The sequence below is a fragment of the Kogia breviceps genome, chromosome 9 (assembly GCF_026419965.1).
Source record: "Kogia breviceps isolate mKogBre1 chromosome 9, mKogBre1 haplotype 1, whole genome shotgun sequence".
Classification (NCBI taxonomy): Eukaryota; Metazoa; Chordata; class Mammalia; order Artiodactyla; family Physeteridae; genus Kogia; species Kogia breviceps.
In genome coordinates this window covers 9,725,518-9,753,007 of record NC_081318.1, presented here as the reverse complement: position 1 = coordinate 9,753,007, position 27,490 = coordinate 9,725,518, and the positions used below count along the sequence as shown (strand labels likewise).

The window sequence follows — 27,490 nt, the reverse complement described above, 5'->3', positions numbered from 1 at the left end:
TTAATTAAATTTATTTTTATTTTGAATGTAAAGAGAGCAACTTATAAATATTTCTATTTTTCCTGGAGTAGGGGGTAATTAGAGTAGAGGTTATTTTCTGGTGAAACAGAGGAAACAAAATCTGTGTGAACAGTAGGCTGATGATGCCTTTTATTTTTTAATTTTTAAAAATATTTTATATCTTTATTGGAGTATAATTGCTTTACAATCTTGCATTCGTTTCTGCTGTATAACAAGGTGAACCAGCTATATGTATACCTATATCCCCATATCCCCTCCCTCTTGCTTCTCCTTCCCACTCTCCCTATCCCACCCCTCTAGGTGGACACAAAGCACCAAGCTGATCTCCCTGTGATGTGCAGCAGCTTCCCACTCACTATCTATTTTACATCTGGTAGTGTATATATGTCAGTGCTACTCTCTCACTTCGGCCCAGCTTCTCCTTCCCCCCGCCTCCGTGTCCTCAAGCCCGTTCTCTACATCTGCATCTTTATTCCTGCCCTGCCACTAGGTTGGCAGACGAATGGATAAAGAAGATATGGCACATGTATACAATGGAATATTACTCAGCCATAAAAAGGAATGAAACTGAGTTATTTGTAATGAGGTGGATGGACCTAGAGTCTGTCCTGCACAGTGAAGTAAGTCAGAAAGAGAAAAACAAACACCGTATGCTAATGCATGTATATGGAATCTAAAAAAACGGTACTAATTATGCCTTTTAGATTAATCAGGCATTCCCTTTCCTTGGTGTATGGAAACACCCATTTTCTTTAGCAGTCTTTCCAGTTAGAGCAAAAGAGGAAGTACTTCTACTCTTTTTTTATCTAAAAAAAATCATATCACGTTGCTCTTAATCTCATACTCTGCCTGCTATAGGACTGTAGACCATAAATTACAGTTTTGTTTTGTTTTTAGTTTTAATTTCTTTTCTCTTCTTCCTTTGACTCCTCCAGGATTTATAAAAAATAATTATAAGTACTATTCAAAACTATAATTGGGGGATTAATTTAAATATTAAGATCTTTGAAACCTTTCCTCTAATGTTTTAATAACTGTTCAATTGAAATTAACGTATCACTCTGCATTTTAAGAACTAAGAGAAAAAGAAAATAGTACAAAAGTTGAGTTAGTATTTAGATTTGACATATTTCTGATTGTGTTTTAAATTGATACTGGTATTTTGGGGAATCCGAAGTAACCGGTTGTAGAGTACTTTTTCCTTCACCCAGTTTTAGTCCATTGATTTTACGTCCTTACTGTTACAGACACTGTGGCATATGAGCTAATGGTCTCAATTCAGGAATAGATGTTTCAAGACTTAGACCTTTGCAAACTGTTTCATGCTCTGATGGTATTTTGTTTACTTGGTTTTGATTTCTGTTTTAATTATTGTTGTTTATTCTAAAATGAGAGTGGAATATGGCCATCTTTAAATTTCTTTGTACACTATAAGCAAATCCTGTACAATGGAGGAAGGTATTTTCCAATAACAATCTTCAATAGGGATAAACAAGAAGTGTTTGATGGCTGTAATTATCTGGACAATTTCCCTCTTTACTTTGCTTAGAGAAACTAAAATATCTATGTTTTGTTTCTCTCTCTCTCTCCCTCTTTCACACACACACGCGCGCGCATGCACGCACGCACACACGCACACACACACACACACACTTTCTTATCTCCAAAAATAAGAAGCATAGGCTATGTGGTCTTTGAAGTTAAATAAGGGGGAGAAGTTATTTAATTTCTCTGTATATATTCTTTCCAGAGTAGTCTGAAGTAGATAATTAGTTTGTTAATTATTACAAGGCAATTTTTTCCGTTTTTATTAATCCTCAAATGTAGCGATGAGAGAAGGGGAATTCATTTGAGAAACTTAAATTTGAGAAATGTGTTAATGAGAATGCTTTACCCAGAGAATTCCAAATTTATGTGGTATCTGCTTTAACTAAATATTTATTTAAAAGGTCCTCCCCAAAGCCTAAGGGGAATGCAACTGCATTACTGATTTCCACCACTGAAGGCAGTAAAGTTTGATTCAGTTTTGAAATGTTTAGTTTTATGCAATCCCATTCTACTTTCAAATGGGCATCCTGGGAATATTCTGGCTAGTTTGTGTGTGTGTGTGTGTGTGTGTGTGTGTGTGTGTGTGTGTGTGTGTGTGTGTGTGTGTGTGACTATTATAACAGTATGGATTTTTGTGACTCTATTAAACTATAAGGTTTAAATCTCAATTCACAGTTTAGGTGAAACTTATTCAAGTGGGAACAGCACCAATGCCATTTCCCAAGGACAAACCTCACTGTGTGTCATTTAGCTATTTTTTTACCCACTCCTCCGCTTGTCCTTATTGTATCTTTCTGTGAGTCATAAACTGCACACAAATCCCCCTATAGGGTGTCAAATTGGATGAGGAGGAAAGGATGGAACAAATTGTACTGTTTGTTTGAGGCAGTGATGGTGACTTGGGAGAGCAGATTGAGAGAGCAAGCCTGGGGCCATAGACTGATTGCATACAATAGCTTTGGGTCTTTCCAAGCACATTTGTGAAGTCACCAGACCTTGTATTACTACTTTAGTAATTTTTTTGTGTGTTCTTCCTCCTTTCTAAGGAGTCAGTGGACAATCATCAGAGTTGACTATCTTAGCCAAGTTGATCCTTTTAGGGTGAAGTTGATCCTTTTAGGATGAAGTTGATTATCTTCTGTTGAAGCTACCCTATGACTTTTCCTATCAGAATCCCAACATTAAGAAGGAGAGCGAACATTAGAAAAGTCCTTACAGTTCCTTCATCAATAAATCTGAGAGAATTCTTATTAAGATTCTTTGATCACACATGTAAACCAATAATTCGAATGACTCGGAACAAGAGACACATTTTAATCAATCGAGAATAATTTACTGAATGTCTACTAAAGGTTAAGCATAAGTCATTCCCAACCCAATTCATCCTTTCCTGCATCTGGTAGAATTCAACTAATGGACTCTGACAGAAGAAAGAACAGGAAAGTCTCCCTTGAGCCCATCCTTCTGGTAACTCACCCCAGTGTGAATGTAAACAACACCTCCACAGCACATGAATTTAAAAAGCAATATGGTGAAAGCCCTTCTCACTAACTCTAGACATTATACATTGTAAAAATGAAAACTGTCACATTTCAAATGTTTTAAAAGTAGATGCTAGTGATTTTTCCTCTTAAATTACATAACTATGAAGTATGCTACACACTGGAGAGTACTTGAGTGTTGGCATATGATATTACTTATGATTTATTAAATGCAAAGTGTATTCATCAAGATTATACCTAAACTGAGAATAATAAGCATAGCCTTATAAGAATTTGGTACGTGTGCATTTTGCCCTTGTCTTCCCCACGCACACAATTTAAATTAACTCATGAAATGAAAGTTTTAGCTAATTTATTTCAGTAACTCCCAATATGGAAGTCTGTAAATGACTTTTAATGTCCACTGGGAATTTCAGGATGAGAGACAAAAGGACGCAGAACCTTCTGAGGAATGAAAATGCCAACAGGTCAGTCCATAACCATTATAGTAACAACCAATTATTAGCCTAATGTCAGTAACTGGAACTCACAATAAACCAGCATTGTCTTCTGTATTTGGCATTTATGAAGATGGCATAAGTTGAATATGTGAGAACTGGCATATATAAGATATGAGTTGAAGTTACTTATGAAACAGATAGAATCTCTTCTTCCAGAAAGCTATAACCATAGTCCCAAAGTGATATAATCAGACAACCTTAAATAGTCAAATAATTGTTTGCTACCATCTAGTACTACTTCTTTGCCCCAGGAATTGTGTCACCGTGCCCAAAGCAAAACAAAACAAAACAAAAATACACAACACAGAATGATAAAACACATTAAAATGAAAAGCTCAGCCTGTCTTAAAGATCATCCACTTCTGTGCATTTTGACCCTCATTCCCACGAGGTCTTTACGAAAGTGCAGACTTATCTTCCACGTGGTCAGTAAGTTCAGTCCCAACTTGCTGCACGGGCCCTTAGGGATTTAAGGAGATGAAGAGAAGATCAGAAAAAAGCATATTTGAAAGACATCACACTAATTCTGAAATTAGAAAAAAACCCGATCTCATACCATCAATTATAGTCTATGCAGTTAAAATGAAAGATTGCATTACCAAATTTATGGATTATTAAAGAAAGTTTCAATTACGTCCGTCTACTCAACATACTAAAGCAGGTATATATGAGCTAATTATACATGGGAAATACCGTTAAATAAGACATAAATGGAAAAACCATCTTCCTTCTGTCCTCCCCATTCCTGGCTAAATGCTTATCAAAGCAGAAAGTTCAATAGACCAAGAGATCATTAATTATTATATTATCACATAAACTACTGTAAGTGTCATTAAATTATAATACCAAAGGTATTTAGGTGTCAGTAGCATTGCTATACTAGGAGAACTTTAACATTTATATATTAAAATGGAAAACATTTTTAAAAAGAAGAATTAACCATGTTTATACCGAAGCAGGTAGTTAAAGCCATCTCTGAAATTCATTTTACAAATATCATGCAGATCCCAGTGAAATTGAATTTATTCTTGGTTTTATGTAGGTGATATAAAACACAGCTATAGGTTCTGTAATTTCCTTCAACTCTGCCTAAGTAAAAGAGGCCTTATCATTTCCTGTTGCCTGAGGAGGCACTGCATCCTCCCAGAAGTTAGGAACACTGGATACTATGGAATCTAGCTTTAAATGTTTTGGCAGTAACTCTGCAAATTAGCTTAAAACGTTTAGGCAGTAATTAACACCTCCAAGCCTGCTCCACTCAATATCTTCACCACTGCAAACTGAGGACATAGTAAATAAATTGTACGGAGATTTAGTCAACCCAGTTTCTTGGATGGAGTAAAAAGAATGTTCTTAGCAATCTGGAGTTTCAAATCAGTGATGGTAACTCTTACAGTGAGAAACTCATTATTCTTTTGTTTGTTTATTTGTTTTGTTCTTAAAATGCCCAGATTCCCCAGAACGATATGCACTATTTGCTTTATTATGTTCCCTGGTCTAACCTGACTACTCGTTTAATCTACTGCTTGTATTGGGCTTGGACTTAGACGTTTGGGCATTCAACAGGTAGGCATCACACAGTACAGCATGCATGTAAAGATGTAATTTAACATGGAAACCATTTTCTAAATTGGGTTAAGTGTTAATAATGTATATACTAGATGGTGAGTTTTCCTAACTTCACTTTATTGTTGATGTTGTTACTGCTGCTGAAAAGTTGCTTTTTGTGGATCACGTGATCCCCACCATAACTGTATGCTCTCCCATCTGCTAAGTATCTAGAAAAATATTAGCAATGAAGAAAATGGGACCATCCAAGACAATTCTAGACTCTCCACCTCAGAAATGAGTTCATTTTTTGTGTGTGAAGCATTAGGGTTAATATCCAATCTAGCTTGAAACTGTGGTTCTACCTTCACTGACACTAAAACTTCTGAGTGCAAAGGGTTTTCTCTCCTTAAGTCAGCTGGAGATTCTATAGTAGATCTTGGTCCAGAAATATCTTGAGGATGAACAGACTGAAAAAATTTGAACAACCCAGAGGGGGAAATACACAGCTTGCAACTTCTTTTAGATGAACTTTCTTCTTCCAGATTTCCTTTGTCCATCGCCAATCTAATTGAATTTTCCTTGTTATTCCATTCTTCTCAGGGCCCCGCCTATAGTTTTGAAAATTTCTTTTGTCACCTCCTTCTCCTTAAAATATTGCTTTAGAAAATGGGTGCCCATTGTTGCTGAGGAAAATCTATACGTCTCTACCAGTCTCAGTAGGATACTCTCACCTTAATGTTTAGAATAATTGAAAAACAACTGTGTTTTACTCTTTTAATTGAAATAAAGATAATTTTCTAAACCTGAAGAAGGTCTCTGATGTTGGCAAACATGTACCTCAGGTCACATACCCGACATTTTGCCTTACACTCTACAGCTCTCACTTTCTCACAGTCCTCTCAAATTCCAAACACATTTCTAAAATTTTATTTCAGTATGCATTTTGTTCTGTGGGAAAGATGGTAATATTTAGCATCAATTAATAAATTGCTTGTCTTCATGTCCAGAGAATTTGAAATCATTTTTTTCTGATGGAAGCCTTATTTTTATCCACATTTTTTTTTAATTCACCAATTTTAAAAAATTAATTTATTTTAAAATGTTTATTTTTCTGGCTGAGTTGGGTCTTAGTTGCAGCAGGCGGAATCTTCACTGTGGCGCAGGGCTTCTCTCTAGCCGTGGCGCGTGGCCTCTGTGGTTTGCGGTACATGGGCTCTCTAGTTGAGGCACGTGAGCTCAATAGTTGTGGCACGGGGGCTTAGTTGCCCCGCGGCATGTGGGATCTTAGTTCCCTGACCAGGGATCGAACCCGCGTCGCCTGCATTGGAAGGCAGATTCTTTATCCCTGGACCACCAGCGAAGTCTCTATCCAAAAATTTTTGAATGAATTTGCAACGTAAATACATTGAGGCATGAACTTGACTTCAGAGTAGAATTTTGGTACAATTCATTTATGTCATAGCATAAATAATAATAATAGCACTTTATATCAGCCAGATATATTATATAAATTATTTTTAATCCTCGAAATAATTTAATTCCTTAGATGTAAATATAATCTAATCTTATAAATGAGGAAATTAAGGCATACATTGTGTATGTCACAGAGTTGTATAGCTGAAACAAAGACCCAGAGGCCAGACTCAACGCCACCCTATAAATAGCTTCCTGTATGATCACCTGATTTTCCTTTCTATGCGATTATAACATTCAAAAGTAATCTACTTAATATTAATTGTGTTTTGGGTGGAGTGGGTTTTTTTTTTTTTTTGGAAATTCTTTTGTTCCTTGAATATAACTTTTATTTCTTGAGGGTTTTTTTCAGCAACCCATTTCTAGCTAGTTTTAATCTCTCATATAAATAAAATTCTATTGTAAAATCAAACTGAGACTTTAGAAATATTGAACTTGCTTAAAAAGTTTTTGAACTTTCAGAAACCTAAAAATCACACTCACTGGTAAATAATTACTGTTTAGCCATCATTCCTTTAGGTAATTAGGTATTTTCATAAGCGTTTACAACTAGGAAGTTATTCTCTTTGTTCATTCACTTTTTTCCTTGACCCTTCCCTTTCTTCTCTATAGTGATGATTTGATTTGATGTCACAAGACTTTAAAGAGAAATGATAAGGCAATAAAAATATAAGTCAATTCTAAGAGCTTTCTCCTTCCCTCTTTACATCCATAATATTAATAGGAAATTACCATACAATTTGATATTCAAAGTCATGTGTATTTTTCTTTATATCCTGTATTCAGTAATTCCTTGTCTGAAAGGTAAATATTATATTTTACTTTTCAAAGTTATGGCATTTTTCTGGGGACACTAATTTGAAATTATATTTTTCTTAATCTGTGAGATCATCAAATAATGGGAGATTTCTGAAAGTAATCACTACATAAATTGTGGGTTAGATTTGTTGGCGCTAAAGCACTAAAATGCTATAGAAAAAAGTAGTTCTTAATTGCAATTCTGGAAGAACAATTATTCTGAGTTATGTGATTCTTATGTACTCATATTAGACTATAATCCAAAGAAAGCTGGTGTACAGAAAGTGAAGAAGGCAATAAAGGTTAAGATCAGATTCTATATTCTAAATATTACATATTGGTTTAGCCAGCTTCCTCCCAGTTTCCTAACCTTGATCATTAATTTCAAAGATGCTTTATACATGCATTCAGACCACCTTTCCCCAACTGTACCCTTTCTATTAATATTAAAATAATAAATCATTAAACATGAATTGTTTCTAAACAAATATCTTCAGAGAGTGAATCCAGATAATACTAGTTATCATGCATTTCTCTGAGACCTTTAAAGTAGATTGGGGTTTTGGAAGCTACTTTTAGTTTATGCCACTTTCCTCAAACAGGCTTTCTCACAATTAATATTTGATTATAATGGGAAGTATCTCACTGTGCCCAGGGCCAATTAGCATTGCCAGAGGCCCAGACTCCAGGTGACTTTCTGTATACCAGGAGCTTTCCTATAAGACTTGACCTCATTATGTTCATCCTTACTAGAGAATGAATCCCAGACAGGTCCTATACATCCAGCTACTCCATTCTTCTTGGAGTATACAATCAGAGTGGCAAGAGTTTCTATCCTCGTTAGACACATTTTTCTGGGGGAATTCACTGATTTCTGGGCACAGTTGAACATCTTGATTTCCAGAAGCAAATTCCGCTCTAAGGACCACACCTGGAGATATACTAATAGTTTCTTTACTTATTGGAAAGTGCTGAAGTTTTTCAATGCTTCATTAATAGAGTCACTTCAAAGTGTTATTAAAACCAAAATATTGTGATTCTTTTCATCAGTGAAGTTCCAGAATTTGGGGACGACTTTTGAGATAATTTACCAGGTGGCAGATTACTTACAGATCTCTGGAATGATTATGATGATGATTGTGATAAGAATGTTTTTTGATGATCTTCATTTTTTCAAGAAAATATGAAGATACTGGATCACCCAGTCAATATTTAACTGAATAGATGTCAGTATAAAAGTTATGCATATTTATCTTGATCTCTTTATTCAATCATTAGCCACCAACTCTGAGGTCAAAAGGGTTATTGATTACTCAGAGGTATAATCCCAGTATCTAGCACAATGTCAGCTCAATAATAGTAGAAACTCAACAAATATTGGAGATATAAATAAATGATGAATATGTTGCTTGTGAAGCAATAACTTGTTCCAATTACGGGGTCACGTTAATATAAAAAAAATAAGCCCAATAATTTCTGTAGAAGAAGAAAAGAGGACGTGAGTGTTGGGAAACAGGAATTGTCTATCCTTTCTTATGTTATATTACTTCACTTCCAAAATAATACGACTTACCCATCTTCTTTCCTCATCATGTTTTTGTTTTCTCTTTGTGTGCCTTTGGTCCACTTAGTTTTACTATTCTCAAACTTTGATTGACCTTATATTCTTATATTGAACTAAAGAAACATTTCACTTCATCATATGCTGTCTTCGAGTATTTTCAAATACAACGTAATGCACATATCCATGATGAATTCACTCTCTGGAATAAGACAGTCCATGTTTACTATATCTAATAGGCTTCTGGTAGAAGTATCCTGAATCTCTTGATTGGCTTCTCACATTTACAGGTTCTTAAAGGTTGACTAGGCCAAATGGGCTTAGTACTGCCTGCCTTCTCATTAAGAGTTATAATTGAAGTCAAAGAGAATCTTCTTAATGTTAATATCTAATGATGAAAAGGGTGAACTGGATATGGAGAATGTAGCAATAGAATCTAAGGAATGTCTGATCCTGAAACTACTGAAATGTTATTTCTTTAAGTATAATTGTGAATTGCAGTGTCCATATCTAGTTAACACAAATTTCAAGCAAAGGTAGTTGCACTACAAAGAATGTGACATTGTTGACTTCCAAACATGGCAAAATACATTGAAAATTGATGAAGGCAGGGTCTTAGCTCACACTGGCATGAAGTAAGACCATATACTATATAGCACAGTGGTGATGCAGGGTGGTTACGTGTGTCATTAAAACAAAGTTTTGTTTTGTTTGTTTTTACTCCTTAAGAGAAATGAATACAAACGGGTCAGAATGTTTTTGTAGGAAAGCAACACCCTCAGGTATGTCATTTTCTGTTACAAAACAATTAAATAGAAATCTACTGCCAACTTTTTAAACTCAGTACCCTAACAGATGGATTCAGTTCAAACCTGCTTGAAATAGATACCCACTGAATAGCATCCATTGAGATACTGAAGTGGTAATACTTGCAATTGTTTCCACTTTTATTCTTCTATTAAAAAACTCGAGGCTTCCCTGGTGGCGCAGTGGCTGAGAGACCGCCTGCCGATGCAGGGGACGCGGGTTCGTGCCCCTGTCTGGGAAGATCCCACACGCCGCAGAGCAGCTGGGCCCATGAGCCATGGCCGCTGAGCCTGCGCGTCCGGAGCCTGTGCTTCGCAACAAGAGAGGCCACAACAGTGAGAGGCCCGCGTACCGCCAAAAAACAAAACAAACAAACAAAAAAACTCGAACACTACTTTAGCGGCATTTAGTGCAATGGTTAAAATAGACAGACATAGTTTAAAAATTGACTTCTGAAAAGTTTTGCTCCTGTACAGTACTTTTTTCCTATGACTGGTTTCTTTGAGTTCTTACGAATGGTTGACGACAGTTCTCTACCACAATGTTTTTGCAAGCGCTCATTGACTTCTGACAGTCTGTGGGAATTAAAATAGAAAAAGGGCATCTTATACTCCATAAGAATGCATTTACTGTATCATTTTATAGGAGGAGGCGAGTTTTATAGCACAAGGATGCAGTTTCCCCCGTTAGTCATCTGTGTGTGTCATTTTCCAGACTGTACCCAATCTGTAGTTCTTACTAGGACATAACATCCCTTTAAATCAATAGGAAACAAAGCTCTAATAAAGAGTGCTGAATCAGGCCCATTACCACCATACAAATTATGCAGTGAACACACAGCGCTGTTTACAGTGGACCTTTCTGAGAGATAACCGTAATATTAAACTCACAGTATATTCCAGGAGTAGGCAAGTCTCCATAAAAATTTTATTTATCTTGAAAGGCGAACGCTTATTCATGGCATAACATTGAAAGACACGGTTCCTCCTCCTTAGCCCTCCCCAAACATCGTTAGATAGTTAGATGACCAATAATTCTTAACTGTGTCAGTAGAGTCAGTGAAAGGATTGATTCTGCAGAGATATAAGAATCCCAGTACTATATGTAGACTGGCTGGAAGGAAACTGTATGGAGGATGGTGTGTGGAGAGGTGTGAGCTGGGAGAAGAGCCTGAGACTTATTATTGAAATGATCTGAATGAGAAAAGAAAATCTGGGTCTCCCTAGATGTTCGTAATTCTTCGTACTTGCAATGCATCAGATACCTTGAAGTAGTTACCCGTATGCCTGCTGATTTCAGTTTTGTGTTTGTATCTGTTTGTGTGCGCGTTTGCCTGAAAGGAGTTTTCCCGGCAGCAGCGAGTGTCGGGTGTACGTGTGCATATGTATTGAGTATGAATTAATTACATATTGAAAACATCTGCATTAGCGGCGTCTGCAGTCCCTGCTGCTCCAGTCGGGATGTTCAGCTCCGTCACTTGGTGTTAGGACCACTCGGAAGACCTGCCTGTCGGACGCCTGATTCTAGTTCCCGGGGGGCCGGAGCTCCCAGGGCCTGTACCATCTCTATCTGAAGGGGAGGAGAGACAGGAGAAGGAGGCATCCGAGCGAAGGGGTTCTGTTTCCTGCAGCTGGGTGGGGGGCAGTCAGGGTTGGAGCCGGGTTCCAAGATCACACTGCGAATTCCCAACTTCAGCACCGCCTCCCGCCCGGAGAGAGGCGCGCGCCTCCCTCCTCGGCCCGCGCCCCAGCTGAGGGACCCGGGCCCGTGGGTTCCTTCTCTCTTCTGTTTCCCGGCGAGGCGAGGGCAGGGCAGAAGGTTTGTGACAGCCAGAGGGGTAAGGTAAGGAGAAGCAGGCGGCGGCGGAGGAGGAGCCAGGGAGGGGCCTGGACCGGGGGGAGAGGAGGGAGGGCTTCTCCCCGCCTCGCCCGCCGCCCGGCTTCGCAGGCGCCGCTGGCGGCGGCGTTTTCCAGTCCTCCGGTCGCGGCCGCCGCTGCTCGCGCCGCACCGCCTGGGAGATGCTGCCCCGCGCCGCGCCGCGCTGAGGCCGTGCGTGCGCCCGCCCGTCCGCCGGCCCGGCTGCGTGCTCCGCGCCGCGCAAACACAGTCGCTCCGTGTGAGCTGGCAGGCGACTGGAAACCCCTCCGAGTCACGCTGCCCAGCGGCCGGGGGAGCGCTCGCCCGCAGCGGCGCCCTCAGCACCGCCGTCTCCGGCGTGCTCCCTGCTCCTTCTACATCCTCCGCTCTTCTGGTTTTCCGCCTCGTCCCCTGGTGATTTTTTTTTTTCTTTTCTTTTTTTTTTTTTTTTTTCCCGAAGGGGAGAGGGCGGGGTAGGTGTCCCCTCCTCTGCTCCCCCCGCCCCCCTTTCCTTCTCGGTTTGAATTCTTCCCCCTCGCATTGGTTCGCAGAGCAAGAGGCAAGACTCGCGCGGAGGGAAGAGGGAGGCTGCGACCGCCCTCCTGCTCCCAGCCCCGCCGGACTGGAGCCCGGAGCGGGTGCGGGGAGAAGAGGAAGTAGGAGGGGCTTGGCTTTCGGTCGCGCCTGAGGACGGCCCACCTCCCTTCGAGAGCCCCTCGGAGAGACGGACGGCGTCTCTCCGCAGCGAGCCTTTGGAGTACCGCGAGCCAGGAGGCGAAGGATGCCGGTGGCTCGGGGAGCCGGCTGCGGGGCAGCGCTTTCGCTCTGGCTGGTCGGCAGCATCCTCTGCAGAGCCTGGACGGCTCCCACCACGTCCCGTAAGTAGCCCTCCCGCGAGCTCGCTCTGCGCTGGAGCAGTTTCAGTGCCGCATTGATGTGCCACCCCAGGGTACCAACTCGGAGGTGCCTTCTTAGGTGTCGCAGCCTGATGTGTGTGTGTGGCTCCTCTGTCACGCACTTGCGGCCACTGCAGCAGGGGACACTCCAGACCCCGCGCTCCGGGTTGCGGGGAGAGGGGTTTTGAAGCTGGTGATGTTTCTAGAAAGTTGTTTCTGGTCGTGGAGCTTGGTTGGCAACTGCTTGGTTAGAGTGATTAGTGTCGGGGACAGCGTCTTAGGAGTTATTCTTCCACTTTGGTGTGTTTGTGTGGAGGAAGTTCATTGCCTTTTGCTTAGGTAGCTCAGTGAATGAAAAGTGAAAACATGGCAAACATAAGTTTCTTATTTTTATTTATGGTTTTAACTTAAATAAACACGGCTATGGGAGTGGAAAAGGAGCGTCTTTGGGGCTCCTATGGACTTCTGTTCGCCCCCCCCCCCAGCCCCAAGTTAATGACCGTTTAGTACTTGCTTATTAAATTGGAAGACAGTGAATCCAATATTGTAGCTGAAATTGCTTTAATTCTCTGGCAGCTGAGTGCAATGCAGTCTAGGACTTGGGACAGTCAGTGCAAAACAGCATTAATGCAGTAACGAACAGATTTCTTCAAAGAGTTCTCAGAAAAAAATGATGCTGTTCAATATGTTTATCTCTGTGTGTTTCGGCTAATTTTTCTAGAAAAGATTGTTCATTTGTTCACGAGGTTGGAAAGAGTAGAAAGAAATGGAAGATTCCAGCCCATCGTCTGCATTGCTTTAGAAGTGCGTATTGTGCATCTAGAGAGGAAATGCATGAGCGCTCCTTTGGTTCAGAAAGAGTTAAATACTAGAAAGATAGCCTGTAGGAATCTTAGGGTAATATTCATAAGACATACTTGTTTCTGAGAATGGACGACTTGGTAAAGAATCATCATGGAGATTTTAGAGTTTCAAAATAAGCACTTTCCATGCAGGAAAAAAAAGTTTGGTGTTTTCCAGAATTCATATATGAAGTAGCTATCTCTGTCTATCAGATCCTGGGATTCATTAATGCATCTTTGTCCATATGTTAATATTAATGCTCTTATTCCAGTGTGTAAATATTGATAAGAATAAACGTTGAAAAAGGACTTCCTAAGTTGTGCTAAAGGATCTACTAAATAATATTATCATATGATGAACCAGTATTACAGTTTTGACATATTCTCCGAAGTAGAGTACTTAGTTCTCTTTCCTTGCATTTAAAGATAGAGAAGCCACTAACTGGTAAAATAAGTTTGTAATGAAACGAATTTTTATAGTTTTTTCCAAAGTAGATTAAACCTCTAAAACATGATGTGTTATTAATATTTAATGTCAGTTTTATAGATTTAAATATAAATTGTGCACGTCTTAATGCTCGGTATTAATATTTACATAAACATGTTACTAGATTCTGAGAAAACTATTCTGTTGAAATGTCAGTTTCCATGTCAAGGTCTGGTTATATAGAACTAATTGCCACTTTTCTCAGAAAATAAACTCATTATACATTCAATTTACTATGTTCACGGATTGAAGGCCCTCACAGCCAGAGTTTTTCCTGATCTTTCTGTATACTTTAATTATAATGAATCAATCTGAAAAGTTCACCGTGTGTCAAGAATGGCTTACCTTCAGTCATTGGGTTAGTATATTTTAAGAATGGAAAGATTGTGATTTCTGAAATATATTCTTAGTTCTTACCACTTAGAATTTGGCAACAGGGAAGAAGAAAGAGCAGAGACCATTACTTTTAAGATAGTTAATAGTTATGTTCAATTATTCAGATTATTTATTTAGCTCTTATTCGTCTTTGTTGAAAACGTGTAATGGCTTAATTAATATGACTTTTTCTTTCATTTGAATCTAAATTGTGACCAAAACTCAGTTGCCCCCATCCTAGAACTGAATTAAATAATAAGAATGATATTGATTTTACTGATTAGAATGAGCTTCACGTACTCAGTACTTTAAATTTATACTTCTACCCGTAATGAAAAATTGTATTTATAGTATATGCAGCTCTGAAGAAGTTTGATAGTTAAATTCTTAATACTAAAAGCATCCAAAGGAGAGAAAAAATGGTAACTACGCGAAAGTAAGATAATGAACAACTCAACCAGGAGAGGTCATCACAAGACAAAAAGTAGCCTAAAAATCTAAAAGTAATATTTTTATTTGGTACCCATTTAAAAAATATGATGACTATGCTAAGACTTTCAGTCCCCAAATAACTTTTTAATATGATGGACATTTTTTGAAGATGCAGGTAATATTTTTAAATTTGATAACAATACCATTGCAGATATACATTGGTTTCTGGCTTATTTCTTTTTCTCTGTTATTGAACTATATATATGCATATGCTGTTCCTGTTAATACTATCTATTTTGTAACTAAACTAAAATAAACTTTAAAGAAGCTTATCTCTAGGATGAAGTAGAAGTGGAATTTAATTTCTTGGCAGATAGTGGAAATGAGTTGCTGCTGAGCCCATGGAATCATAGAACCTCGCTTCCTGTAAATGTATATGTACAGGGCACATATGTAAAGTTTAAGTGGAATATTTTGCTCTTAGGGAGTTGCATTTATTTGAACATATTTGAAAGACCCTGAGAGTACAGTTCTAAATGATGAGCTTGAGCTAACATTTAGTGAATTTAATTTGTTCTCACAGTTTACTAAATTTTGGCTTAAACAGTGCTTTCTGATAAAAGTCACTTTACATTATTTTATATAGCCGTTAAACTATAATTTCACTGGCTGTCACATTTGAGAAATGTGCTCCAATACTTTGTAACAAATATGTTTTTACATATATAAGTACAAATGTGTATAAATATATACATATACATACATGTGGTAAAATCCTTTAAATATATATTTTATAATATATAGAGATATAATATTATTTAATATAGATATATATTTATTATATGTAAAATATGTGTATATTTATATATTTGCTAACAAGTCTTTCAAGGGGTTTAAGTTGCTTACAAGTTTATAGATAGGTCTTTTTGTGCAAGTATTTCGAGTAACTAAACCAACAATATCAAAATTTCTATTTTTTCTCTCTTTTATTCATATACCACCCTTAAAATGGTATCTTTCAAAGAGTTGAATTAAATGTAAAGTATATAAGTAAATATAAAAGCAAATACTATTAGTTTATACTGAGCTTGTACATAGTAATGAGTTTGTTTTAATAAAATGAATTTAACTTAAGAAGTGCTTTAGGCTAACAAAATTTATTGATTGATAAGAGGCAGTATATTATTTACCTAATGCAAACTAATGAAAAGTATTATTTACTCACTAGAGAGAAATATATAATCCTGATTTCATTGTAGGCACTGATATTCAGGAAACAGGGATCTTTGTCTAAGTTTTCTCCTATAACATCAATACATGGAAAAAGTAGGTAAAAAAATGAATCCGCAAGTTCAAAAGACTTTTTATTAACTTTTATACAGGTATAAACATACAGCATATCATCTTTAGATAAATAACATCAAAGTTATTTGATGTGCCTCATATATATTTAAAAATCACTCTTCTAATATTTTTTTCTATTCTAATTGGCAGGACATTTCAAGGTCTGTAACTTCTTTGAGATTTTAAATCACTTCCCTTAATTATAAATTCTTCCAGAGAAAATCTTAATAAGTCTTTAAAAGTGAACTAGTAAGTCTTCTTGTTTGATGTATCCTTTTCATGATTGAAACATAAAAAGAATTTGATGTACCTCCCCTTGGCTTGCTTCTCTTTTTTAAAGTAGATTTTATTTCTTGTAAATGTTGTACAGAATAGGGAGAGATGCTTACTTCAAATCCAGTGGGTGATTTACCTTAAAAATATTAAACATATAGAGAACCAGCTTCTGCATGTTGTCTCTCTGTAGCGATTGATATTAATGGGATAAAGAAATAAATGTGTAATTTCAAAGTTTTCGCATATCTAGTCGATTTGAGAAGTGCTTTATTTTATCATTCATCACTGTGTACTAAGTTAAACAACAGGGCACATAATTTAAGCCTCACAACTACAATGTTATGGAAATAAAGTGAGTGCTATATTTATATCTATATCTGAAATTGAATGTTACCAGTTTTCTAGAGAAATACATATTTTAAGATAAGTAGCTTGTAGAAAAATAAGATATATTTCCATATTCATCCCATATTTGGCCATTGGAAGAAATTATGTGTTTATTTTTGCCATGTTACTATGTAAGAATAACGATAAAATGACCTTTCTATAGGCTTTAACTTTTCAAATGAGAGACTTAAAAGAGACTACTTTTTAACAGGGTGCTCAGTTAAAACATCGCGTCTTCCCGTCTCCTGGGATCTAGAGAACCTGCCTGTTGTAGTTCTGACCAACTAAAGATGTTGTTGGGATTCTTGAGGAGCAACCTCTTTCTCCGTCTTAATGTTTTCTGTTATGTGGAGAAAAGTGCACTTGTAACATTCTTAGCCTCTATCTCTGCTGTTCCAGTGAACGGTATTGGGTTCCAATTCCATCCCAGGTTAGGTAGAGTGATTTACCTGTTAGGTGACTTTGGGAGACGGGACCTAGTTGAGCTGAGCCCTTCCTCCTTCTTCCCTCCAGGCTGCCTGCAGAAGGTAGAGATTCTACTAAAAGACATACAAGAGTAGGCTATGCCTCTGCAGTCACTTCCGTGGTAGTGTGAGGAGCCTTATGCTGTTCAACTCTTCCTACGGCTAGAAGGTCTGTTTAATTTCAGAATTAAGGTTGATGCGTCCCATGGTTGCCACGCATTGAAGTACTTTTCCTCTGTATTCGCAATTATTATGTAAAGGGTGATATTTGCTCTCCCTCTGTGGCTTCTCTTCTAATCGAGAACTCAGGGAGGGAAAAGAGTGCTGTTTATTGTACCCCATCAAACCCCCAGATATTAAAATTGCCAGTAATAAGCTTATTGAGTATTGAACTAAAGGAACGTGGTTAAAAACCAGCAATGAAAGAAGACTTGTTTTTTCCCCTTTGAGGCTGAGTTGGAGAATTTACTTAAACTATGACCATCGAGCCCTTCTATTCGTTCATTCATATCTGCATGGTCCTATTACTGACATTTATTTTCGAGAGATAGTTTAAAAAGCATTTCTTTATCTATGGTTAATAACGTTACCATTATAAACACATCTTGGTTATGGACGTTAGTGGCTACACATTCAATTCCATGTTATCCATTTAAGTATCAGGTGAATTTGACAGGCCTGGAGTTGGTAGTTACTTGCTGTTCGTGTTCCTGCTGCACAGTTATGAAGGGTTGGGTCAATTATTCTTTAAAAAAAAAAAAAGGAGGCGTTTGCAGTTTGAAGACCAAGTTGATAATTTCCTTAGTTGTAAATTTTGAAAAAGAGCTTGTTAAACTCTTACTTAGTTCATTTTTGGGGTAGACTGTTCATAATAACAGCTTGAAGTAACTGATTTTTTTTTTTTAATAGCATCCAGATTTTAAAACCTCCCCCTGATAGATAGGAAATCTGGAAATAACGATGTATCCGTTGGCTCTGAGTTTGTTTGCTGAAGAGATCACATTTCTGGTATACTGTAAAAGTGCTGAAAAATACCAGCAAGATCCTAAGGGCCATAGTCTACATTATCCTTATGATTTACATTTGTTTGAAATGCTTTCATAAACACACACAGTGATATATTCTTTAATGTTTTCATATTTAGGAAGGAGGTAAAATTAGTTCCAGAGAATATTTTTTACCAGGAAAAGTTATTCCCAAAGATATGTAAGGTTCTTCTTCCCTTGTCCAGTACTTTCACCCCTGCTTTGTTGCCCTGGGTTGGTGGTCTTAGTGATCAATGCGTGTCATAGAAAATGGCGATAAAGGTTAACCTTCAAAGTCAGGCTCCCTGCTGCTGTCTTGTGTGGTGCATCTACATTGGAATCAAGTTACGTAAAGCTTAATTGAATTCAACAAAGATTTGCTCACTTCTGTGCAGTTAGAGTCATGTTGAAAAAGGACATAAAGACAACATTTTGCCTTGACCCCTAATTTTCTACCAGCCACTATAACAATGTCAGCTAAGTCATTCAATTATATTGGGTTGGCCAAAAAGTTTGTTGGAGTTTTTCTGTAAGATTTAAAAGGAATACATGGACAAAGTAAATACCTATACTCTGAATTAACAAAACAGTCTATTATGTGGTGAAATACCATGCTTTGCCAAAGAATACATTTATCTGCAAGAATATTCTCTTAAAATGGAAGGTGCTTATTATTACTTGTAAATCATACAGACTCAAATGCTTCTTGTGAACTAACATCAATTGTATATTGATTAAAATGCATCATTCTGTTAACTCATTTTACTAGGCATTCATCTCTTACTTAATGGGAACCAAGTTATTAAACAACCTTATAAGTAAATATTTACCTTCACATACTCTATAGATACTTTTCGGATATTGGACAAAATATATGAACGGAAGAACTACATGAGAAAAAATCAGCCTAATTATGTAATGTGGCCAAATTTTAGCATATTTCAGGGGTATCACTTGTTTAAAATTTGTTAATTACACATGAACAGTGACCTGTTTTTCATTAAATTACTTACTTGTTAATAAATTTAAGCTTGAAATTTATAGAATGTATGTAGTTACTTGAAAAAGTTTTGATTCAAACAAAAATAATATCTGGACTATCATATATGAATATCAGTTTATTCAGGTGATTAAATGAATATGCTATTAGTTTAATGTTTTTAATGTCAACTGATCTAAGAAAAACATGATCCAGACTTTTTGTTTCTCCCTCATGCCTGTAGTCACAATAACACATGAGTTTGATGCCACCATCAAAGCAAATGTTGCTAATCTATCTTGGCATTTTTTTTCTCAGTGAGTCTAAATATGGCCACAGAATCAAATCCTTCTGGACACTATCTATCAGACAACCACATATAATCTCATGAGACTTGATCTATAAAAGAAAACTTTATTTTTTACTTATGCCATGTATGGTATCATACCAGAGGTTTTTCAGCTGACGTTTGCTAGTGAGAAAATACACTCATTGTTAGTTAAATCACATGATTAATATTAAATGTTATCATGTGAAAAGAATATTTAGAAGAATTTATGTCTGCCTTACAGTAGAAGAGGTTTTTAATGGTAGTGATGAAATCATGCACATCTGTAGTATATGTGAGGTTTACTCAGACATCTTGACAGTAGCAGGTAAGTTCCTCATGGCTAGTTTAAAGCAGATGCTAGTATTGTTGGCTATGCTTTTTGGCCGTCTGGAGTATGGAATTAAGAATAACCGTTTTACTATGTCGGTTGACAAAGATAATACTGTGCCAGAAATATCAGTGTGTCATAATTGGGTATTTACATTGCTTCTACTATTAAGAATGCAAAAATAAGCAGCCTCTGTCAGATATTTACATACTGATGGGTTTATTTGTGTGGCATTGATGTCAAAGACTGGGGTGCTTGATCAAAAAGTACATATCTTTTCTTGGACTTCCCTGGAGGCGCAGTGGTTAAGAATCCGCTGGCCAGTGCAGGGGACATGGGTTCTATCCCTGGTTGGGGAAGATCCCACATGCCGCGGAGCAACTAAGCCTGTGCGCCACAACTACTGAGCCTGCACTCTAGAGCCCATGAGCCACAACTTCTGAGCCCGCATGCCACAACTACTGAAGCCTGTGTGCCTAGAGCCTGTGCTCGGCAACAAGAGAAGCCACTGCAATGAGAAGCCCGCGCACCACAACAAAGAGTAGCCCCCGCTCACTGCAACTACAGAAAGCCCGTGTGCAGCAACGAAGACCCAATGCAGTAAAAATAAATAAATAAATAAATAAAAAATATATATCTTTTCTTTAATAAATGTTTCCTGATTGAGTTCTAGAAATCTGTAATAACATTACATTTTCAGCACCAATCAGTTAGTGCCCTTTTCCAGAACTTCAGGCATCAATAGACATTATTATGCTTTAAAATTGTTGCCAGTTGATATGAATACCCATATTTGTGGATTGCAGACTTCAGGTCAGGCACTACTCTTTAGATGTATGCACTCATTTAGTCCTTACAACAATGCTTCAGTTTGCAGGTAAGAAAACTGAGGCAGACAGAAAAATGAAGTACCTTGCCCAGGCTACCCATATGGTCTATCCCTACAGCTGCTGCTCTTAACTATAGTGCCACTGGATGAGTGAAATAGTACGTCATTGATTTCCAGTTCTCTAATACTGACGTTCAGCTTGCATCTAGGCAATATTTTAAGGGTTAATTACCTTCTTGCATAGAGTTATAGGGGAAAGAAACCTGTCATCATAATGTTTGTATTTCAATGTTAACATTAACTAATAATGCAGACAATGTTGTTTATGTTCTACCTCTTCATAATAAAGTGATTTTACAATGCAATTCTATCTTTTGGATACTATTAGCATAATTATAATCATCATGTGGTGAAAATATTTACTTAAATCTTTGGAAAATTTTTTGTTAAAATGCTTTGTCAGGGGCTTCCCTGGTGGTGCAGTGGTTGAGAATCCGCCTGCCGATGCAGGAGACACGGGTTCGTGCCCTGGTCCGGGAAGATCCCACATGCCGCGGAGCAACTAAGCCCGTGAGCCATGGCCGCTAGGCCTGCGCGTCCGGAGCTTGTGCTCCGCAACGGGAGAGGCCACAACAGTGAGAGGCCTGCATACCGCAAAAAAAAAAAAAAAAAAAAAAAAAAAAAAAAAAAAAAAAATGCTTTGTCAGATAGGAATAAAGGCTGTTTTAAACTGGTTCTCAGAAAATTTTGCAGTCTGTATCCAGAACTGTAAATATTATTGCCATTACTAATGGTTAAAAGATGATACCTGTGTGATCTATAACCGTTGTTTTGAGTATCAATTTCACGTGATGTCTAAACCGTAAAACTTTTCTTGAGAGTCTTGTCAAGAGGAAAACTTCTTTTACTTTAATGGCAGTGGGAAAATATTTGTCTCAAAAATACTTGTCATCCCTCATATCTATTCCCTTCTCTCCATCCCCGTCACCGCAGCTATGGTTAAGATTTTCAGCATTTCCCTCCAGCATCAATTTAGTAGCCTCCTAGTGTGCCTCCTTGCTCTTAATGTTTCTCCTCTAGTTTATCATGGGTATCTCTGCCAGAAATACTTTTCTAAATCACAGATCTTGGCACCGTCCTCCACTTCTCTAGTTCTTGTCTGTCCCTTTAATGTAATCTCCCCCAACCCAACATTTGCACCCCATTACCTTGCCGTACTGAAATCCTTGCAACTTCTCTAATACAACATACTGTTTCTAATCACATTTCTCTTAGGCCTTCTTACATTCTGTTCCCTCCCGAAATGCCTTTTCCTATTATATATATGCTGATTTAGAAAAATCTAATATATGGCCCAAACCTCAGAACTTTGGAGCAGATTGGAGGTACCATCACCTCCCCGTGTTGGTTTGGTCTAATTTCAGGCAAGATATCAAGCTGATAATAAGTAGTTTCTCTGCTATTTGAACTTACAAGGGATAGAGCGATGAAAAATAAAGCAAGTTACCTTCAATTATCTGATGTTGGAGTGAGAAATTACCCAAATTGCTGACACTAAAGGAAGGCAAGAAAAGTTATTTTTAAATGATAAAACACAGATACTTGTTTGTCATTGTTTTTTTAGATGAATATTAATCTACCATCTCAAGGGAAATAATGAAACCATGCTGTGAAAGCTCTACAACTTCTCCAACCCTTTTCTTACATGGCTCTATTTTGTAGCATTTTCTTTACTTCACTTAAGCCATATGGTTGGTCAGATTCATTAAAAGCATGACTGCCCTTTTCAAAACACGTTTTTTCAAAGAAATACCTGTAATCTGCATGCAAATTGAAGACAGGTGTCAACAAAATAATTACTGTGCCTAACAGGTACTTTAAATAGAGTGCTTAAATTGTTCAAAAAATCTTCTAAATGATAGAGGTAGTTGCAGAGAAACTCTATAATTACATATATTTAGTGTATATTAATCTAGCATATTAGTTGATATTGTCAAAGTTGCTACAGAATGTCAGTGAATTTCATTTTGATTTTTAATATAACAAAAATATCCTTTGATGAATACAAAAAGTAGGCACTTATATTCCATGTGTTTATATTTTGAATTAACTCTTTTCATCCCTACATTTGAAACTTTGTACATGCTGCACCACATCCTTAAAAATATCCTCCAGCCTTGCCTTTTCAAAGTTGACCATCCAGCAAAATCTGTTTCAAAATTTATATCCTTTACAGTGACTCCCCAGCACTGCCTACTCATAACGCAAGTTACTCCCATTTCTTTTTAAAAAAAATTTATTTATTTATTTATTTTTGGCTGTGTTGGGTCTTCATTGCTGCGTGTGGGCTTTCGCTAGTTGCGGCGAGCGGGGTCTACTCTTCGCGGTGGTGCGCGGACTTCTCATTGCAGTGGCTTCTCTTGTTGCAGAGCATGTGCTCTAGGCGCTGGGGCTTCAGTAGTTGTGGCTCATGGGCTCTAGAGCGCAGGCTCAGTAGTTGTGGCCCACGGGCTTAGTTGCTCTGCAGCATGTGGGATGTGGGATCTTCCTGGACCAGGGATTGAACCCATGTCCCCTGCATTCCCAGGCTGATTCTTAACCACTGTGCCACCAGGGAAGTCCAAGTTACTCCCATTTCTCTTAGCACACAGTTTGCAAAGACACAGCCTACATTTTGTTCTTAGATTAATAGATTTAAGGGTGTAGTTGTATCAAAAGAACTAGATTTCAAGAAACATCTTTTACCATATTAGGTAGTGTACTAGTTGCATTGAATTATCATATAAAATTAGTCCATTACCTCCCTTTTAGAATACTCAAAGCAGAAGGATGCTCAAAAAATTTAAAGCTCACTGATTTCACATTTATACAGTTCTTACTTTTATCAAGTAATCCCATATACTAACACAAAATTCTACATTTTCATAAACTCCTGCCATTAGTTCTAGCTGGGCTTTAAGGTAATAAAAGCTTAATATCTACCCCATATTCTACTGCCATAAAGTATTTGAAGACAGATATCATAAAGTCTGATTAAATATAATTTTAATAGTCACTATTTTTGTAGATAGCTAATTAATATATCAGTTAAAAGAAAATACTATGATATATATTTATTTATATCCCCCAGATTACCTATAACATTTCTATGTATATAAGCATTGTTAAATAAATATAATAGAATTGAATTGATGGGTTAGTTCTGTGTATAAATTGTGCAAATACCTAGGATGTAGCAACAAGTAAGGATTTCATTTCTTAGTTGTATTCTTATAGCTAAAAGCATTGTAATCAGAAGTAATATAATTTTTTTTTTTTTTTTTTTTTTTTTTGCTGTATGCGGGCCTCTCACTGCTGCGGCCTCTCCCGTTGCGGAGCACAGGCTCCGGACGCGCAGGCCCAGCGGCCACGGCTCACGGGCCCAGCCGCTCCGCGGCATGTGGGATCCTCCCGGACCAGGGCACGAACCCGTGACCCCTGCATCGGCAGGCGGACTCTCAACCACTGCGCCACCAGGGAAGCCCAGAAGTAATATAATTTTAATGTAATAGTAGTTACAATAAAGTTCTCTGTAAGGAGTAATCCTCGTATTATAAAAATACTGCCTTGAAACTGGCCTGTCTGTATGAATCAAAAAAAAAAAGAAAAGAAACAGATAAGTATTTCAGAGGACTGTCATTCAAAAGTAACAGGGCTTTTGACATTATTTTAAAGTCTAATTTACATCTATTTGCTCAAAGTGAAAGGCAGCATAGTCTTGAATTTCAGTTTATTATCTGTTCTTTGCCCAAAGTATATTAGGAAAATATTACTGCAATTTGAGTAGTCTTCATATCATGGAAACATGGTTTAATGTTATATAATTATAGTATACAATGATCTGAAGTATTTCAGTTTCACAGAGATTATATCATCACCCAAAGCATAAGTTTTGGAATTTAAAATGTATTGTAACTGCACATTTTTATTTATTTTATTTTATTATTTTTTAACATCTTTTAATTGGAACCTAAAGAATGGGAAGGAACTACCCAAGAAAAGAGGAGAGGAAGAATGTTCCAAGTACAAGAGGACAGCTATGCAATTCCCACATTGGCCAAGTTTGGACCTCCCTCTGATGGGGAGGTATCTAGTGATTTTGGAACAAGTCTTTTGTAAAACATATGACAAAAATAAGGCTTTGAAAGAGTAAATGACACCGTTTAATAGTTTATCAGCAAGTAGAGAGAAAATAAATCTTTGCTGGACAAAATATAGAGAATAAGCATTTATTATCTTTAATAAGAGAATAATATATATTTTACCAGTTTTGTTAAAAATAAGCATTAAGAAAACCTTACCCTCTGTGAATGAACTTGACTATCAGCCAAGTCAATTAATTTATGACAAAGGAGCCAAGAATATATGATGGGGAAAGTACAGTCTTTTTAATAAATAGTGTTTGGGAAACTGCACAGCCATATGCAAAAGGATGAAACTGGACCACTGTCTTACACCATATGCCAAGATCAACTCAAAATGGATTAAAGACTTGAATGTGCAATGTGAAACTATAAAACTCCTAGAAGAAAACATAGGTAGTAAGCTCCTTGACTTTGGTCTTGGTGATGCTTTTTTAGATCTGACACCAAAAGCAAAGGTAACAAGCAAAATAAGTATGTGGGACGACAAACTAAAAAGGATTCATCACAACAAAGGAAGCCATCAACAAAGTGAAAAGGCAACCTACAGAATGGGAGAAGATATATGAAAATCATATGCAGTAATCTCTTCGTATCCATGGTTTCACTTTCCAAGGTTTCAGTGAACCAAGGTCAACTGCAGTCTGAAAATATTAAATGGAAAATTCCACAAATAAGCAATTGGTGTTTTATATAGTGCACCATTCTGAGTAGCTTGATGAAATTAGGTGCCATCCTGCTCTGTCCTGCCCAGAACATGAATCATCCCTTTGTCCAGCATATCCTGCTCCTTAATCACTTAATAGCCAACCTGGTTATCGGATTGACTGTCCTGGTTTTCAATTCACTGTATTGACTGTGGCAGTGCTTGCATTCAAGTAGCCCTTAATTTACTTAATAATGGCCCCAAAGTGCAACAGTAGCAAAGCTGGTAGTTGGGATATGCCAGAGATAAGCCATAACATGCTTCCTTTAAGTCAAAAGGTGAACGTTTTCAACTTACTGAGGAAAGAAAATATGCCGAGGTTGCTGAAACCTACGGTAATGATGAGTCTTCTATCCGTGAAATTGTGAAGAAGGAAAAAGAAATTCATTCTAATTTTTATGTTGCACCTCAAATTGCAAAAGTTATGGACCCTTTATTTATTTATTTATTTATTTATTTATTTATTTATTTATTTATTTGTGGTACGCGGGCCTGTCACTGCCGTGGCCTCTCCCATTGCAGAGCACAGGCTCCGGACGCGCAGGCTTAGCGGCCATGGCTCACGGGCCCAGCCTCTCCGTGGCACGTGGGATCTTCCCGGACCGGGGCACGAACCCGTGTCGTCTTCATCGGCAGGTGGACTCTCAACTACTGCGCCACCAGGGAAGCCCTATGGACCCTTTGTTACAGTATATTGTTATAATTGTTTTATTATTAGTTACTGTTAATCTCTTACTATGCCTGATTTATAAATTAAACCTTAGGTATGTATGTATATATAGGAAAAATACATAGTATATATAGGGTTTGGTACTATCCATGGTTTTAGGCATCCACTGGGGGTCTTAGAACGTATACCCTGTCGATAAGGGGGGGCACTACCGTATCCAATAAGTGGTTAATATTCAAAATATATAAGGAACTTATATAACTCAATAGCAAAAAAAACACAAACCGTCTGATTACAAATGGGCAAAAGATCTGAATAAATACTTTCCTGAAGAAGAAAAGCAGCTAACAAGTACATGAAAAGATGCTCAGCAACACGAATCATCAGGGAAATGCAAATCAAAAGGGCAATGAGATATCACCTCATACCTGTTAGGGTGGCTGTTATCAAAAGGACAAGAACTCACAAGTGTTGGTGAGGATGTGAAGAAAAGGGAACTTTTGTTCACTGTTGGTAGGAATGTAAATCTGTGCAGTTACTATGGAAAACCATATGGATGTTCCTCAAAAAATTAAAAATTGAATTACCGTATGATTTAGCAAATCCACTTCTGAGTATTTACCTGAAGAAAACGAAAAGACTGCTTTGAAAAGATATATGCACTGCAGTATTATTTACAATAGCCAAGATATGGAATCGACTTAAGTGTCCATTGAATGGTGAATGGATAAAGAAGATGTGATATATATATCAAAGATATATTGGAATATTATTTAGCCATAAAAAGATTGAAATCTTGCCATTTGTGACACATGGGTGGACCTAAAGGACATATAATGCTAAGTGAGATAAGTCAGAGAAAGAGAAACACCATATGATCTCACTTATATGTGAAACCTAAAAAAACAATATATTAATAAATCGAGCACGTAGTTACACAGAATTGACTGGTGGTGGCCAGAGGTGGGGAGTTGAGGACTAAAGGCAAAATGGGTGAAGGGGGTCAAAAGGTACAAACTTCCAGTTATAGAATACATAAGTCCTGGGGATGTGATGTGCAGCGTGGTGACCCTATAGACAGCGTGGTGACCTAATAACAGAGGTGACCCTCTGTTATGAACAGAGTTAATAACACCGTGTCGCATATTTGAAAGTTGCTAACAGAGTAGCTCTTAAAAGTCCTCATCACAAGAAAACAAATTCTGTACCTGTGTGGTGATGGATGTTAACGAGATTTGGTGTGGTGAGAGTTTCATACTATGTACAACCATCTCATCAGTATGTTGTACACCAGAAACTAATATGGTGTTATATGTGAGT

At 37.5% G+C, this 27,490-nt stretch overlaps 2 protein-coding genes across 3 annotated transcripts in view; one reads left to right on the top strand and one right to left on the bottom strand.

Annotated features, from left to right (window-relative positions):
- Positions 1-11,361: 11,361 nt before the first annotated feature.
- Positions 11,362-27,490, top strand: part of CNTNAP2 (contactin associated protein 2) — a 2,024,023-nt gene continuing 2,007,894 nt past the window's right edge. Inside the window, exons 1-2 of one of the 2 annotated variants that reach the window (XM_067041938.1) lie at positions 11,362-11,603; positions 12,170-12,496. In XM_067041938.1, the coding sequence (XP_066898039.1) occupies positions 12,400-12,496 (97 nt within the window). In that variant the 5' untranslated portion in view covers positions 11,362-11,603; positions 12,170-12,399. Of the gene's footprint in view, positions 11,604-12,071; positions 12,497-27,490 lie in introns of those variants that run through there. The other variant, XM_067041937.1, reaches the window with a different exon arrangement.
- On the bottom strand, positions 11,407-12,159 carry LOC136794815 (brain acid soluble protein 1-like). The gene is made up of 2 exons (XM_067041751.1): positions 11,943-12,159; positions 11,407-11,882 (listed from the first exon to the last, which is right to left on the bottom strand). The coding sequence occupies exons 1-2, from the start codon at positions 12,157-12,159 to the stop codon at positions 11,407-11,409; spliced, it is 693 nt and encodes a 230-aa protein (XP_066897852.1).